The sequence below is a fragment of the Phaethon lepturus genome, unplaced genomic scaffold (assembly GCF_000687285.1).
Source record: "Phaethon lepturus isolate BGI_N335 unplaced genomic scaffold, ASM68728v1 scaffold15095, whole genome shotgun sequence".
NCBI lineage: Eukaryota > Metazoa > Chordata > Aves > Phaethontiformes > Phaethontidae > Phaethon > Phaethon lepturus.
The window spans coordinates 9,802-28,053 of record NW_010542478.1 but is presented as its reverse complement, the minus strand read 5'-3'; the positions used below and the strand labels follow the sequence as shown (position 1 = coordinate 28,053).

Genomic DNA, 18,252 nt, shown 5'->3' with positions numbered 1-18,252 from the left:
ATTGGTGTTCAGGGCGTGCTGGTCTAAAGTGATGGCATAGATTGGCTTTCAAAACCAAACTTTTAAATTAAGATTGCAGTAGGCAAGATACTAATTTCATCGCACCTTTGCATTAGTTATGCCATTTTTGATCTTGAAGAGATTCTGCTTACCTTAATTAAGAGACTGTTGATTGATTCTGGTTTGATTAAAATATAATTGAAATGCTGACATTATTTTATAAATATTCCTTTGACTTATGTTTATACCTGTATCTTCTGTAAATTAAAGATGGCTTCAATAGAGTCTTCCCAATGGAGAAGCTGAGTTCCTTCAGCCATGAAGAAGTTCAGATGATTCTTTGTGGAAATCAGTCACCTTCTTGGGCAGCTGAGGATATAATCAATTATACTGAACCTAAACTGGGATATACACGAGATAGGTACTTATATTCTAAGTGATTTTAAAATAGTAGCTAAAAGACATGTTAAGTGATAAAATGTCCAGAATGTTCGTTAGGTGAAGACACCAAAATGGATGGGATTGGTGGTCACTGAAGAGGAAGCGATTGTCTAAAACTACATGAAATAACCATGTATGTTACAATAGATAGGTTAGAAGGTACTTGGTGTTTTTGTGATGAGAGAGGATAAAAAAATCGAAAATACTAAAATGTGAACAACTAGTGGAAATGTAATGGCAGCTAACTAATACAGGCTATTAAAAATAGCATTTTAGAGTTGTTCCTTTCATCTGTGGTGGTACTTATAATTCCTGTTCAGTCAGGTATAGTTGTTATTTGTCCCTTATTTCCTATTTCTTTCTCTTCAAGTGTAGTTAAAATGTACTATGCAGGCAGCAAATATACTGGTGATTGGCTATCAGGAGGTGGTCTTGATGTTTTGGGGTTTGTTGGGCTTGGGTTGTTTTGCTGCTTGTCATGTTTAGTAGCAATAACATACAAATTACTTCTGGAACTGTGTTAACTGTGTTAACTCCAGTATAAGCATGCTGGAGGATCCTAATGGCCAAGAGCGATTCTTCCATTGACCCTGCCCTGCCTGCAAAGATGCAGCTGAGATTACAGTGCCTGATACCTGAGGGCGTGTTTCAGCAGGCTGTGCTTTCTTCATGCCCTCTCCTCCTGCTTGTTCCCTGGGCTGGTATGGATGAAAGCAATGGTATCTGGAGGATTCCTTGAAGATCTGCTGTAGTTTGTTATATTTTTCCTGGTTTTTTTTTACATGAGGGTCTTTAACAGGATAGAAATAAAGTCATATATAAATTGAAGTGGCTTTATACTGCAGAAGTGGTACAGAAAAGGTTTTAAGATTACAGTCAGTTGGATTCTTCTCGTTACGTTTGAGCTCTGTCTACTTCTCTACTCATTCATATGCATGATACCCAAATAACACCCCAAGATAAGGGATACAGAAAAGTTCTTGTTTACCTGTATTTTTCTGTGTAATACTAAGCAAGGAGATTAAAGAAGTGTTTTTATGGATTTTATGATGTTTTATTCTTAACTCAATACTGAACAGGCACTAGAATCTTTAAATGACTGCTTAGACATAACTAAGATTGTCATTATTCTGTCTCAAGAGAAATTGAAAAAAACCCCACTCTCTTGTAATGTTATCAAAACTAACTATTTTAATTTCTTTTAAGCCCTGGATTCCTTCGATTTGTGAGAGTCTTGTGTGGTATGTCTTCAGATGAAAGGAAGGCTTTTCTCCAGTTCACCACTGGTTGTTCAACACTCCCACCAGGAGGACTGGCAAACCTGCATCCCCGGCTCACTGTTGTACGCAAGGTACGGCTTCTTCAGGTTGCCCTTCAAACCAGCTGTTTTGGCTTTTACCGTAATCGTTGCTACATTAAGAAATAACACTGATGATTTTTTTTTTCTTCTTTCTTTTTGGTTTATAACTTATGACACTGTGCTAAGCTTTCAGTACTAATCTCTTTCAGGTCTGTTCTGTGACTTCATATTGAATATAAAAGAATTAATGTACATATAAAGTAAATATATTTATAAGTTGCTCTGTAGCTTTCCTGATGCTAGTGTTTCTTGACAACTGGTGTTATGTGTGCAGTAAATGCCATGAATTAGAGGACCTTACTACTTTTAACTTCCCTATCGAGTGCTGTGAAGAACTGCGTAAAAAACGTTCTCTTTTCCTCAGGTTGATGCTACAGATGCAAGTTACCCATCTGTGAATACATGTGTGCATTACCTGAAGCTGCCCGAGTATTCTTCTGAGGAGATTATGAGAGAGCGTCTGCTAGCTGCTACAATGGAGAAAGGCTTCCATCTCAACTGAGCCCCTGACTGCAATGTGGGACACCAGAAAGTGTTTTTTGATACTAGCGAAGCCTCTTGTGTTTGTGTGCAAAAAATATGATCTCCACGCTGTGCTCTGATGAGACTTGCCTTTTTTTTCACCTGTGAGGCTTTAGGAACATGTGGAATAAGTTTGTTAGCTGCTAATGACAAAATAAAACCTTGTAACTACACAGCCAGCAAGAAATTGGCACAGAACACTGTGTGATGCTTCAAGGGCTTGCACAACTGGAAATTAAGGTGGTTCTGTTTGACTGTTCCAAAGAACAGATCATCAGATTTTCAGTGTTCACTGATACAGATTTCTAACATTGTATTTGTGTAAAGTTTGTCATTTAATACCTTGTACACTACAGTTGCCATCACTGATCCCTGTTTTGCTGGCTTAAGCTGACTGGTCAGAAACTTGCTTCCTTAAAACTTAGAGTTAATGGGCATCTCCAGCTTTTTCTTTTTTAATGGTGCCTGCACTATTGGAGTATTTTAGTGGGTTTTTGCATATAATCATGCACAACCTTTTTTTTTTTTTTTTCTTTCAAGTGGGAATATATTTTGATTTCTCAAATGCCCTGCTATAAAGATCAAATCCTTAAGTGTGTTTGTGCAGCTCAACAATAAAGCTATTAAAAAACACTGGTTCCTAGTACAAGGCACACTTAAAGCAAGTTTTACTTTTGGTTGTATTTTCTTTGTATATTATAAACATTTATTTAACTTGTTGCAGTTTGAAGTTTAAAAAAAAACACCCAATGTGTAAGCTCAAAAGTAATCATTAAAATGTTTGCAACATATAAAACTGTCTCCTCTGAATACTTCATTAATACTTCTTATGTTATTAAATCTCTGTACGTGTTTTGAACAACGTACCATACTTTTTTCCAAGGTTTAAAAGAACTACGTGGCAGTAATTGATCTCACAAAGTCATCTCTGCGCTCAAATCTTTGCAAAATTACACAGTGCAACTTTTTAAGAACTAGTTTGGCAGTGATAACGCTGCCTGTGGCAGTTCTTGGTGCTCTCTAGTAGGCCCGTGGGACCAGAGGTTATAGTTCTTCATTACATTGGAATAAAAACTGGCTCAGATGAATGCAGCTGATTCAGCTTTACTTGAGATGGGGTGCCTGTCATGGTTTCAGCGTGTGGTGAGGTATTTGTTGGTAAAAAGTGGCTTACAGTAATATAAAGCAAGATGCTAATATGTCTTCAAAGGTATTTAAGTACTTGATACTAGGAAAGAAAAATTGTTATTTCAGTTGAATCTGTGTGTAAGTTTTGTTCTATGCCAGTTCTCTTTGGTAGCAATCTTTGCTTGGCCCACTGCTGAGGGAGGGCTTGCCAAAAGATTCTGCCTCACACATGTAAATCAGGTTGATGCCACATTTTTTTTTGTGGCATTATTCATAGGACTTTGCAGGCATTGTCTTTGGAAATTCTCCCCTGTGCAAAACTGAAGGGGAATCTCCACCCTGCCCCAACTCCCCTGACTATTGTGCTTCAACAAGACAGTCGCATAAACCTTCTGTACAAGTATCTGCTCCAGATCCCATGTCAACTTGTTTTGCTGAATGTGGTGTTATTTTATAGCTACGTGGACTGTTCTCCCACACACCACTTCCCTCTCTGCTCCTTAGACCCTGGTTTCTAGGTGCAATTTAGATGTGACCCATACGTGCTTTCACACATAAAGCTCACACGGGAGATGCTCTTTCAGCATAAAGTTATGCCTAGTGTTGGTGTGGGGGTTATGAAGAAGGAGCCAGATACCTTCATGCTAGAAAGGTAAGTGAAAGTAAGCTCAGCTTGTGAGCTCCTCGGTGCCTTGCAGCGCACTACACAGGTATGAATTGGCATGTCGTACGCCTGGGAATACGAGTTAGGGTAGGTAGCTACATCCTCCTACTCCAGAAGAAAGGTTTGTTTGTCTGCTAGCTGGTACTGAGAAACCTGCACATCTTCTGTAGACGTTTTAATCGTGACTCATGGATAGAATATAAAAAAATAACACCTGTGTGCCAAAATGGAAAAGATTTTGTGTAATTTATGAAGCCAAGATGATAGAAGATGATGAAAGTTTTTATTTTCATTATCTTTCATTAATGTTACAATATTTAAGTGCCAAATACTTCTAGTTACAACTTAAACAGTATGCAGGAATCCCAAATCTATACTTAAGTTATTTACATTACTTTTGTAATCATAACTTCCATGGAAAAGGCAGTGAAACCAGCTTTTTGATGAAGGCTGAATCTAGTTTAGAAGTGGTCATAAAAGTTACAGAACTTTAATTTACAGTACATCTGTATGAAAATAAGTTGGTGCTTGAAAGAGGTACTGAAACTCAGTTTGAATTTGTATTTCCATATTTTCTGTCTGCTCCTAGGTCTGGCACAATGCTACATAATTCAAGGTGATTCCTAGATGGTCAAGTTTCCATTACTTTTATCCCCAGCCAATTTAAAAAAAGATAGGGACTGTTCTAGAAAGATTGCTGCGCTGTCAATAAAGCTGCATCTAAAATGGAAGGTTCTGCTTAGTGTTTCACTGTATATTTCCATTAGGGCCATAGGGTATAGGAGAAACAGGAAATATTTTCCAACTAATTTGAATATTGCCCGAGTCGGTCTTACAACATCAGAGAACAGCTGTCGGTATGCTCCTGGTGATTTCACCATCTTTTGGCAAATGCTGTAGTCAGTCTTGCATCTTGCTAGCTTTCTGCCACTTTGTCAAGCACGGACAGAGGGGCAAGAATTCTGTTCCTGTTTGTTTCCACGATGCAACCATTTAGCACCATCTCATCCAAAATGATGTGCACTCTGTCCAAATTGAACATGATCTAGAAACATTTCAAGTTAAGTATATTTTGAACATGAAGATAATTCAGAGAAAACCTTAGGCAGCTTAGTCTTTGATTAAAGTGTACAAAAATAGGTATTTCTTAATTTGTTCTAGTTATTCAGCTATTTATTTTAACAGAGCTGGGGAATCTGTTCAACTGACGCTTTTTTTCTGACCACAGAGATGTCAGATGTTTGTAGTTGAGAAGCTGAAGCCTGGGCAGTATCCCATCCTGGAAGATGACCCCACAGTAGGAAAAGCAAGGTACACCTGAGCTTAGATGTCGGTGGTTAATTTTACTGTCTGCCAGAATACCACGTATTGCTTGAATATAAAACATTATCCAGGGATAACAACCTTAAATGTGAAGATGCGAATATTCTGCATTTCTTCTTAGAAAAGTAATTGTCAAATTCTTAAAATTTCATTCTCAAATTTTTCTTACCCTAAGTTACTAATGCTATTTGATCTGCTTGAAAATAGCTTGAGGAATACGCTGATATGTAAAGCTGAGTCATTGATCTAGTAACAAATCTCATAAAGAGCAAAAGTAAATAAACGGTTCATATTTTAAACACTTTCTAAAAGACATTTATAATCTCTAATGTTCACCTAAAGGAAAATAATCCGAAACTGAATTTGCACTGTTGTGATATATGAAATTTGTCCACTACTGTGTCTGTCTTTCCTTAACATTATCTAACAGCATCTGTCTCAAAAAACCCCAACAAACGGAGACAGGCCTTGCTCCGGTATTAAGCGGCGGGCATTCTTCCGCGTACATCAGTGTGTTGTGTATCCAGCGAACAACTGCAAAGGGCTCCATTTCGCGAAAAAAAGGCTCTTGTGTTGCCATTTACCACTGTAACCTGAAATGGAAATAGGCATAACGAAAAAGCCTGCTGGGTGCATCTGCCATGCCTAACTGACCAGCAGATGCATCTACAGAGGCATGAATAACCCTTCATCTGCCTTGCTCTCCACCTGTTGCTGTTCTTTAAATGTGCTCTTCGCTGTGCTCAACAGATCGGCTTTTGCCTTCATTTTGCTCCTTCTAGTTCCTGCCTGTGTAGAGGACGACTGCAGTGGAGCTAGCAAGATACTTGACAGTAACTTCTGAACACATTTTCCAACTTTGATGAGTCTCTTGAGTGCTTTCTCTGCTCATTGCGCTATTTTTGATGCTATGGTTTGAGCTCAGGAAGATGGTCTGGTTTTGCTGTAGTCTTTGTATTGAGGTTGGTGGACTTCCACGCTAATCAGTGGAGCTGCAAGAGCCAGGTTTTTGAAAGTGTTGACGCTTTCCTCTGCTCAGCGTGATAAAGCTTAAGTCTCATTTTTTTGCATGTGACTCAGGCATTTAAGAGGACTACTCTGTCTCTCAAGTTCTAGTGGATCTAACTACAGCAGTCTGCCCTACTGCTCTGCCCAGGAGCAGGAACAGTGGGAGTACCGAGCTGTGTAGGACACCAGCTGAGGAGCCACATATTTGCATGTATTTGTTCCTCCTAGGTGGTGGGGAGACAACACCTTAAACCACCAGAGCTGTAACGACACAAGTTCATGGAAGTGAACTCTCTTGGTTCTGAATTCAAGAAACGGATTTAAGTAACATTGAACATCCCCATGGCTAGTGTTTTAGCACCTGGCTTTGAGAAGGGTATTCCTTAATCGGAGTTGGGTGCCTTACTTTCCCTGCAATGAGTGGTGAAAGCCAGACCCATCAAACAATTCACAGGTTCTAGAGCACCGGGGCTGAAGCCAGTACTTGGGAATGCAGAGAGGGATTTTTCTGCGATTCTTTCTCTCTGATTCAGAAGCCCAAGTCATTACATCAAGAGGCTGAGCCTCTTGTAAAACGCCACAGTAGAGGTGCTGCCTGCCTGAAACCTGTAGAGGACAGAGGCTGAGCCTGTCCTCAGCCTGGGGAATTCCAAACCCACCTTTCTCTGTGGGAAAGCTTAGCTGAGTTGGCAGCAGCTGCACCTGCTGCCTTCTACTTGAAGTTCTCCTGCAGTCTGTAAATAGTTCTTGAGTATGACGGTCTAGCCCAGCGATGAGGCATGCTTAAGTTTTTGTCCTTGGCAATTGCTTCTACTACTTACGTTAAAGCAAGAAGAGGGGCACAGAGTATCTCATGGCAGCCCAGTATCTTATGTCATGTCCACCCTTTGAAGAGATGAAAAGCAGAAGCTTGAACTTGTTCAGGCTGAACTGTTGGGAGAACCTGTAGAATTTGGGCCCCCAAGTAACTTTACTACTAGTTACTATTAAGTGAGGAAAAGAAACTCAGGTTTCTTTTGACTTGACTCCAGCTGTCAACAGGATCTTGGGTATGTCCGTGGTTCATCAGATAGATAGCTTCTAATTTGCTGGCCTAAACTTAACCACCTAATTTAATTCTAAATTGTATTTTAAATACCAGACTTCTTCCTGAGTCTGACCGTAGGCCTAAATTGCTTCTAAAAATCAGACTTGGGCCTTTCAGTACTGAGGAGCAGTACTGTCCTTACAACTTCAATGGTCTCGGTTTCTGTGGTTCCAGAGACAAAGGCAATTGTTTTTACTTTGCTTGGCAGATTAAAGACTCAAGACAAATTTCTTCCTATGGCATACTTTACAAGTAAATCAGTCTTTAAGCAAATATTTTCATCTGAGAAGTTAGGATTTCTTTATCCCAGTAATGTGAGAATTTTTAGGAAGACAGCTCTTCCACTGCTGCTTAGTTCCTCTCTGGCACAGCTCTACACAGGGCAAGAGGATCTCTTAAGGAAGTTAGATAACATTCCATTCAGGTTTCAACAAGTGATAAAGCCAGCTCCTCCTGGCTTTTAATTTTTACACTCTACCACTGATTGACAGTGCTCCAGTTCCCACAGCGGAGCAAGAGCTCCTGCCTCTCCGGGCCCTCCTCTTCCTTTGAGAGTCCCAAGGATTTAAAACCCAGGAGACTGAAACCACCAGGATCAGTGATGACGCAGCAACTTGCCACTCCTGCCGCCTTCTTCTGCATCATCTTGCTTGAGAACACATTTAAAATGCTTAGCACTGCTCTTTCCCCTGCTGCATTTCCTAAAGAGCTGATACCGCATCGAAGGAAAACTGTGCCCATACCAGTAAGTATCTTGCAGCTGTTCCGCTTAAACCTGGTGTGGTTAAATGAGAGGTCAATTTGCCTGCAGGGCCATTCCAGGTTATCTCAAAATTGGCCTACTCCATTACAGAAAACAGTGGTAAGATTTCTATCCATCGGTAACCTGTTAATCTCGCAGTCATCATTCCAGAACCAGTGATTTCACCCGCAGTTTGAATGGGGATACTAATACCATTCTGGAAAGATCTCTCATCTTGATTTTGGAAGGTCTTGGAGCGTTCTTTACCCTCAACCTAACATCCAGGCTTCCTTTTTCAGTTCCCTTCCCACTCCTTGCTTTACCATGCTGTTCCAGGCAAACAGTCGGACTGCCCGGGCAGCAACCTTGGCTTTTCCCCCTTCCTGTGAGTCTCATGACTATCCTCTATGGTTACATCTCATCATACACACACTGCTTAGCCACTCACCTCCGAATGCCCTGCCCAGCGAGGGATATGTATCTCTGACCCTCAGCGAGGCTCGCCCTCCCCACCCGCCACTTGTGTGGCAAGTGACCCCTAATTTCAGGGTTTAAAGCCCTGAAGTCATAGATCCACACCCAGCTGAAAAGCAGCAAAGCAAACCAGTTTGAGCAACTGGCAACAGGAAAAAGCTGTATTTGGTGTACGCGCTGCCACGTGCACCACCCAGAGCTGTCACTGCAGGTCTTGCTTCCAGTAAGAATCCTGGCTGCCCACAAACAAGGATTAAGGGACTTACTTTAACTAGATCCGTGCAGAGGCTAACAGGCATTTTTAAACATGTACGCAGAAGAAAACATGTATTAATCTGTGCGTTTATAGATAAAAGTCCGTAATAAAAGTTTTCAGAGCACCCAGGTAGGAAACAGTCAGCATAAGTTGCCAGCCTAGGCAAAAGGTGAGCCCTTACTGCCTTTGGTGTATGGATTTTAGTCAATGCTGTTGTGGCTGCATACCTAGCAGCAGAGGCACCTACTGCAACTGGCGTTTGTTTAAATGTTACGCTGGTGCTTGGGTAACTTCAAGAGTCGCCCTTATTAAAGCTATTAATGGTAATTTCTACTCTCACAAAGAGTTTTTATGGCACATACATACAAAGAGGAGGTAAACGTGACACAGTCTTGTGTCTCCTTCCCAAAAACATTATATAGGCAGATAGTTAAGTCGGGGAGAAGGGAAGGGAAGGAAAGGAGAAAAGGGAAAAGGCACATTTAGGTCTTGCATGCAATAAATAACTTCTTCATATAGAGACATTTTAGATATTTCAGGATATTCCCGGCAAGTAATTAAGGGTGTGTACAGGCTTAAGGGATGATAAACTGCAGCCAACACCTTGCGATCAGGTAACACACCCAGGAGCACAAACAAAAGCTTTGTAGATTACAGCATGAGTACTTACGGGGCAGATGGTTTGCTACTGAATATACAACATTACAAAACTTTGACTTCCATCCTGGCCATGAATCTTCAACTGAAGATTAGTTGGGGTTGCTTCTTTTGCTTAATCTAATCATACATTCCAACTTTATCTTTGCTAACATTTGCTTTAAGTAACTTCTAGTCTATCTAATCATAGTAAAATTTTAGGCACTGAAACCCACTTAATGCTTTCTGACCATTTCTTCTTCAAATGGCTATGCTGACATTAACGAGGACACAAATGGTGCCTTCAAGTTCTGTGATATTCTAGGCTATTTGCTGCTACATTGAGGTGAATTTCTGCCAAAGCGTGAAAGGTGAGTGGTCTACCTGACGTGAGTACATGTCCCCCCTACATCACGGACTTAAAGGGAAACTTCTCCCTTAATTAGCAACAATTTTAAGCTAATCTTTATAGTTTTCCATTTCATCCACTTATTACTGTAGTACAAATGAAAGTGTTTCCTTATAAATTCTCAGAATAAATTTATTATTCTATTTTCTTACTATTTAAATGCACTGTACTCCGAAAGTATGATTCCATGGGGCACTGAAGAATACAGTTGATTCACATGAAGTATTCCCTGAATCAAAGCTTTTTATCTATCCTAGGAGCAGCAGCAGCAGCTAGTTGCAATGGTATGTAATGTTTTTTTTGGATCAAGACAACATTCTTCAAATGCTTGGTCCTAGAGCACCCTGTCTTCCCTCTCCCCTCCCACAGGGGCAATGTAAGTATCTATTTCTTCTGTAAGTTAATAATGTGTCTTCAAGTAAGCTTTGCTTCACCAGCTCAAGCAATGGAAAAGTCAACTTCTTGTAATTTTAGAAACTCCCATGCTTACCAGTATATCATTCCCTACAGAGCTGCTGTGGTAACACCTGCAGTTTTGTAGTCTCTTCGTCATCGTCACACCAAGCAAGTAGCTCCTATGCTGTCCAAGCTGGGGTTTTAGAGCTACAGAAAATCCCACCCGTGTATTTCATACACAGAAGCGAAGTTCATCTAGTGCTACTAAAAAACACATTAGGAAGCAACATCCCTGGGACAATTTCAGTACTTGTTCATTCAACTGGCCCAACAATGCTACTTACAGGTATTTTAAAAACAAACCAAACGACTTTAGAAATGCATTAGCAGGAGCTGCGTGGCCAGGAATGCTGGTGTAATGCACTGTGGCTGGGGAAGCTTTAAGAATCAGTGCACGTGCTGCAGGCTTCGTGTGGACTCCAGGACTTCAATTGTATGAGGGTCTCAGCCTTTAGATTTAATTGTGGTTTGCTCTGTGCATGGGCGAATAGCCTTCAATGATTATGATCTATTTTTCACAATTTTTTATTTCATGTAATTTTCTGCTTTTTTTTTTCATGCTAGTAAACACTACTTTCCATATAGAATAGCCACTATCACTTTTGCAATAAACTTCCTATGGATCTGTACACAAAAATAATCGCACAGAGACAGGAAACCGTGACAGTCTCCTGCCAGATACTCCATATACAACAATTCTGTAAATACTACTTGGCATTTGCAGTTACAGACCTTCCTTCATCAGACATTTTCCATCCAAGCTAACTGTACTGAATATAAGAGTTAGCTTAAGGCCATTTGGCAAATTAAATGGTTTAATCCCAGGTGGGGATATTATTTTACACACTATGAAAGGCATATTGATGGATATTGCTTGCACTGCATTAACATCTAAGACGCTTGTAGTCCAGATCTTACATTGTTCTTCTGGCCCTGCTATTCAAGCTGTTGGCAAAAATAAATACAACCCTCAACAGCCCACTTCTTCATCATTACACCTCTGCTTTACCTTTAATATTGAGGGTACCTATCTCACTTACTTAATTTAAACTATTTTATGTATCCTCTCAATTTATGAAAAGTTCTTTTTCCTAAATGGGAGAAATATTTTGTACATGTAAAATGTTTTATTTTAAAATTGTCCCTGAAATATATAATGTACAGAAGTGCATTTCTGAATGAAAAAATGAGGTACATCATATATGAATCATACATGTTGAGAAGAGACGTATCAGACATGAGCTCCTATATATAGGAAATAATGAAATATTATTTCCGGTAGTAAAGTAACTCCTATTTTCCCAATATTTATATTCACACCTCATGCAGATAAGACCCAGGTAGAAGATGAATTTCTAGAGGAGTCATTCAGACACCGTATTGCACCCATTGCAAATGTTAGTGTGAGTATTTAACGCAACTTCTCTAAGCCATGCAGACTAGCACTGTATGCAGGAACTTGCCGGATATGCAGGAGACTTCCTCAGCGATTAAATGAGCTACTGGTGGGAACTGTAAGTGTGTAACTACAGGCGATTCCTTTTGCTGTGAAAACGATGACCAGAGGCAGACAGAATTTAGAATCATCAGTACTCGAAACAATCCAAGATAAAAAGAACCAGGTAATTGCAGACTCAAAGTATACCATACGGAAACATATGGGGCTATTTTTATGTCTAATTACTGATAGATCAGGTCAGTCTCTAATTCAGCAAATCTCATGCACAAGTACACATCGTTCTAATACCTAACTATAATAACTGAATACAAAAATGTAGTTATACAACCGCTTAGAGACCTTAAGAGTCCCTTCATGCTGAAATTTCATTATTGCTCTTTTTTAATATGAGTGGATTTAGGAGTGTTATATTAGTACCACAGCATTTTATGAATTTCAGGAAGGAACTACAGACGGTATATATATACATACATATATAAGCTCAGTAAGTGAGACAGAGTTCCAGCATGAGATATTTACAAAAGTTAAATTAATTATTTCCTTTGGGGTTTTTTTTCAGGAAAGAAGTGAGAACAATTACAGGAAAAATGACAGAATTTTTCTATGTTCTTCATATGTACTAACTCTTAAATAAGGTAAACTAAATAAATTACTTTAAAGTATTTGACTCCAGGGTGGCAACTGTATTTCAGGTGTATAACTGAAAGCTCTTTGTACCAGCAGATCTGCATTTAACCAACAACAAACATAGGCATAAGGATTGCTAAAGTAGAGTGAGCAGGCTGTGGGATTGGAAGAACTGAGGAGGAAGATGACTGTTTGCACTATGTTTTCCTGGTTTAATTTTCTTTGAATGCCGTATTGTATTTTATTTACTTGCTATTTCTGTTTAATTGTTCAAGACTGTATTTTACTATTTAGTATTTGCTTGTATATGGTTTTACTTAATTTTTCAAATTATATTTTAGTTAATACCCTGCAAATTATATACACGAAAATACAGCTGTGTAAAGGGGGCAAGGGAGGGGAGAAAAAAGTACCTGTGGCAATGCCTGGTTTCCTAAATTCCTCCTCCCAGGCCGGCCTTTCTCTCTTTCCTTTGATACAGAAAGTAAAACTCAGATAGACTTTCATGAAGAAAGATAAAAGTCCAAACCTAATCTTACAATGATGCTACTGCTATTTGACTCAAGACATAGCTGTAATGTTCAGTTCTTATTACTGCAGTCATTTCAGTATCTATTTTACTGTAAACTTAAAGAAAAAAGTAAAACCCTGAAGTAATTATTTCAGCCTGAAAGTTCCCCCATGGGTGTACTGGTAGATGAAAAGCTGGACATGAGCCGGCAATGTGCACTCGCAGCCCACAAGGCCAATCCTATCCTGGGCTGCACCCAAAGCAGCATGGCCAGCAGGTTGAGGGAGGTGATTCTGCCCCTCTACTCCGCTCTGGTGAGACCTCACCTGGAGTCCTGCATCCAGCTCCGAGCCCTGAGCACAGGAAAGACATGGACCTGTGGAGTGGGTCCAGAGGAGGACTGCAAAAATGGTCTGAGGGATGGAGCACCTCTCCTATGAGGACAGGCTGAGAGAGCGGGGGGTGTTCAGCCTGGAGAAAAGAGAGACCAGGGAGACCTTATTGCAGCCTGCCAGTACTTAAAGGGGGACTATAGGAAAGATGAGGACAGACCTTTTAGCAGGGCCTGTTGCAGTAGGACAAGGGGTAATGGTTTTAAACGAAAAGAGGGCAGATGATTTAGACTAGATATTAGGAAGACATTTTTCACAAGGAGGGTGGTGAAACCCTGGCACAGGTTGCCCAGAGAGGTGGTAGATGCCCCATCCCTGGAATCATTCAAGGTCAGACTGGACGGGGCTCTGAGCAACCTGACCTAGTTGAAGATGCTCCTGCTCATTGCAGGGGGGTTGGGCCAGATAACCTTTAAAGGTCCCTTCGAACCCAAACTACTCTATCATTCTATGAATTTAACTTTTCATGTCTAAGTGTTAATGGTACTTAGTTCTCTCTAAGCAAGCTCTCCCTGTCTTACTTTAAATGGCACCAGGCTTATCTTAATAGCTGAGGATTTAAATAGGTGACCCTCATGAACGTCAGCCATGCTTTCAGAAAGGTGCCAAAATGGTGCTACTTACTGTAAGTGCAAAATTTGTGAAACCTCTGCATTTTCTTGACTGTTTTGACAGTCAGCGCTACGAAGACAATATGAACTGGAACATAACACCAAAAAGAGATAAGACAGATTTCTGATACTGAAAAGGATACATCTAATTCACTCTGCAAGGAAAAGAGATAGACAACCATTAGTTACAGTTCAATCTTTCATCTCACAGTCATTTAATATTACACATGCCTTCAGAGGATAAAGAAAGTCTTCAAAATACAGATACAGAATTTTATGGTGACTCAGATTTCTCTTCTGGACTGTACAATTACGTGCTCTTTCGCGCAACACTCCTTTGCCTTTGTTGTGTTACCTACCTGCGTAACAAAAGCTAATGTTCTGAAATTTTTACTTAGAAAAACCCACTGAGGTCACCCACAAGTGACAATTTGAATATATGCAGTGCCATCTCAATGAGTGGGTGGAAAACCAGCATCTCTAATCATGGCTACTCCAGCCTTGTATTCTCTCTTCCTCCTTCTGCAAAAACAGGATGTTAATACTAAGTTTACAATTCATATAAAAACACAATTTAAAATGTTGCTGCAGATCATGTCAGCAGCAAAATCTAGATGTGGTAGATACCCATGGCTGCGGTAGCTGTGGCTGGATATATTAAGAGAAGGAAGGCAACTCCAAGCTTTGGACACTCAGCGATTCTAGCTATTGCTCCAGCCCCAGCAACACAATTCTTCATATAGTCATCATTTCCCTGCTGGTCTTGGCCTGGATTTACCCCAAGTAGTTTTATTCATTTAACCAAAATGTCTGAGTTAGAAGTCCTTGTGGTCTCTCTGCAGTCATCAGAAGAGATGGGTATCTTCAACAGTTGACTCGGCACACTTGAGGCATGACTCATTTTCTCGAGATACTCCTCTGTCTCTACTGCCAGCAATAGGAGCTTAGGATAAGCAAACTTCTAACTTAGGTGCCTCAGTTAAATGTCTAAATTTAGAAACAATTAATCATAGCCTCAGCAGTTAAGGTCTTGCACAGTTGGGGTGGAGCTTCCCCAGTCTCTCCTGAAAGGGGATCTTGGTCTGCTACTAAGGGAATTTAGCATGGTTGCCATTCACAAACTGCCTAAAACCAGGGTTAGAGTTCCCACTGGTAAAATTGCTACTACTTCTATGGTCTAAAGATGCTGTAAACTGGACTAGTTCTAGCCTACAGGCTTCTGCTGAGTGACTCTGCCATTCTTCAATTAGAAATTTTTTATGCATCACAAAAATTGTATTTTAAGAGCCTGATCTGTTTAAGTTTCCTCAGCGTTAAAAAGTAGTTGAAAACATGGGAGTAGGCATTCTGAACACTATGCAGAATTTTCCCCTGGGTAGCCATTATAAAAGTGAAGGAGACTCAGAATTACATCTCACAAGCAACTTTGAAAGCTTTCACCTCAATTCTGTTAATGATTGTTCTGATATTTGAATTCAAGCTCTGTAAACTCCATTAGATAAAAATAGAGTATGTGAGAATGTTTAAAGCTCACAAGCCTAAAAATAATAGATGACAAAATGTCCTTCTAGAGCAGGACAGATGTTCTTTCCTTTCCCAGAGTTTTGTCTCAGTTGTCATCATCATAATTTGGGATTCTATTAAAATTCTGCAAATTGTAAACATTAATCCATAATAGTGCAGACTTATACTTTCTTGCTCTGTGGTTTCTGCCAGAAACCCCAGCTAGAATTATAGCCCTCTTCTTCAGATCTCTGCCGTTTATCATGTTATATGTTATTAAAAATAGAACCACGGAATGGCAGGAGATTTCTTTACCACCCCCCTTTTTGGTTCCCCTAGTTTCAAACCTTAAATGCTATGGAAAATATAAAAAACTCTGGTATGATGAATTCATCAACTTTCTAACAATTATCAGTGCTTGGGTTATATACGTGGTCAAGGAATTATATGTACTACATTTATATGTAGAAGAACTACATCTATTTTTCCTCTGCCTGAAGTGAAGAAAATAAAACTTGAGAAGTAGTTGGAAACTATTAGCTCAATTGAATAAATAAGATGTGACTAAATTTTTGTGCATTCCTGTGCTGCCGAGATCAAATTCCATTCCTGGTTATCACTGCTTAGGTTGGCACTGCAAGCATAACGATTTTAAGAGACAAATTCTGAACTTAGTACAATCAGACAGTGATATACTTAGCACCAGCTGTTTCAACAGGCTGGTGTGATATTACTTGAGATAATAGCCTAAAACAATTGCCAGGCATCTAAATAGTGAAGGGTGCAGATGACTTTTCCAAGCATGCCTTTGAATTCACAGAGGGAGCTCTGCCATGTCTGCCGTGGTCCTAGCACTGCAAAACCAGTTACAGACCCTGCACACTGATCCCTTCTACATATAATTACCAACGTAATACCCTCAAGCACATGGACTACGGAGGGAACTCTATCCAGTCCTCTTTCCTGAGAGGGATACCCGACACATTTCAGCACAGACAAACTGAAATTGTGCCGAAGTACGATTTCAGGCAAATTTGTTTATAACCAGATTATTACGAATCCTATATTAAATAGCACGTTCTAACCAGGATTATAATGCTGCAATTTCAAACTTTATTAAAACAAACAAACAAAAAATCTCCCACCAAAAGGAGCTGTGTCATTTTAACTGGAGACATGTCTGATGTTGAATCCTTAACGAAATGTCTATCTACAATAGCTGTTTTATCAGATATCCACTGTTGCATGACAACAACATGGGGAGCACAAGCACAGACTGGTTTTTGAGGTTTCATTTGTGCTCCATCCCTCTGATCTTGTTCAGTGAGAGTGATGTCAGTTCCCTGCTTAATGCTTACACCATCGTTATCATGAATGAAGTGCATTTGGGGGATGTAATGCTAAGAACTGAAAAGATAAACCTCTTTATTTCTTTAAAATGTGTAAAATGCCAGTGGCTATTTTAAGAGTAGATGACTCAAAGAAACCCCTGAGTATAAACATACAAAAACATGCTTTTCCAACAGAAATATTTCCAGTATTCCTTGTCTGATGATTTATAACCCACATATACCTTTACTTCTCTGAAAAATCAACTAATACTGCTTTTTTTCTTTTTTTTTTCTTCTTTTTTTTTTTATTCATGCTAAGGTATTCAAAATTCTAAATGAATATGAAAAAAATATTTTCTCTTTTGAGTTACTCCCTGAAATGACATATTCACTGAGTGTTTTAAAAGAGAAGAAATATTTTAGAATGAATTCAATGTCTCACTCACCACTCTGCTGAAGTATTTGTCCAAAACTTCCACAAAGTTATGAATTAGTTCATATACTGCCATCTCATTCTGAAATTACAGACAAGTAATATTAAATTAAAAGCTAGAAAATGTAATAATATTCTTTGTATTATTTCAGGTTGTTGTGTATGAAAAGCAACTAGGAAAACACAGTAAGACCTACAATAAAGTGCACGAGCTCAGGCCACCATAGCAAGAGGAGGGGTGGTTACTCAGCGGAGGAACCAAGAGCAGGGAAGTGCTCAGGAGCAGAAAATTCAGGCCAGCCACATGAGTGAGCACTGCAGTACCTCGTGGATTTGTCTCACTTGGGCTGCTGCCATCCCACTGCATTCTTTCTTCTACCAGCACCCAGGTTAGCCAGATAGACACAGCTAACTAGGCTACGCCTACCCGTGCTGAAGTCACACCGGCCAGCTGCAGTGCAGAGCCAGGCTATGCTGCAGCAGTACAGATGAGTGATTTTTGTACGGTGTAGCAGAGCCAGCAGGATTTGCCCAGAACTCCACGCCATTATAACCCTGACCTGAAGACACTGGTAGTCAGCAGCTACCTTCCACACCGCCCCATTTAAGTCTCCAATAGTAAGCTTTGGATTAACTTCTGAGAACCTGGAATCAGTGTAAACACTAAAGCCTTGCAGGCTCAGGCTGAACAGATGAAATAACAGTACTTGTCAACTTTCAGTCAGATAATTCTTTTTTTTTAAAAATACAATGAATTGGCATCTTTCTAGCTGACAGTATGGGAGTATTTTCTTTGGCCAAGGAGGTTAAAAATAGTGAGCAGTTGGGAAGTCACCGCAGATGAGACAGCCGATCTGGCTGTAATGCTAACGTTTGTCG

The 18,252-nt window shown here is 39.9% G+C and overlaps 2 protein-coding genes across 2 annotated transcripts in view; one reads left to right on the top strand and one right to left on the bottom strand.

Annotated features, from left to right (window-relative positions):
- The window catches only part of HECTD1 (HECT domain containing E3 ubiquitin protein ligase 1), a gene marked incomplete at its 5' end in the record, with an annotated part of 47,011 nt that extends 43,892 nt beyond the window's left edge, over positions 1 to 3,119 (top strand). The window contains 3 exons of the mRNA XM_010288018.1: positions 271 to 421; positions 1,648 to 1,792; positions 2,166 to 3,119. Coding sequence (XP_010286320.1) covers positions 271 to 421; positions 1,648 to 1,792; positions 2,166 to 2,303 — 434 coding nt within the window. The remainder of the gene's footprint in view (positions 1 to 270; positions 422 to 1,647; positions 1,793 to 2,165) is intronic.
- A 1,912-nt stretch (positions 3,120 to 5,031) lies between these two features.
- The window catches only part of AP4S1 (adaptor-related protein complex 4, sigma 1 subunit), a 15,171-nt gene continuing 1,950 nt past the window's right edge, over positions 5,032 to 18,252 (bottom strand). Inside the window, exons 3-5 of the mRNA XM_010288016.1 lie at positions 17,387 to 17,455; positions 14,250 to 14,261; positions 5,032 to 5,160 (exon numbers count right to left, since the gene is read on the bottom strand). Of these exons, the coding sequence (XP_010286318.1) occupies positions 5,032 to 5,160; positions 14,250 to 14,261; positions 17,387 to 17,455 (210 nt within the window). The remainder of the gene's footprint in view (positions 5,161 to 14,249; positions 14,262 to 17,386; positions 17,456 to 18,252) is intronic.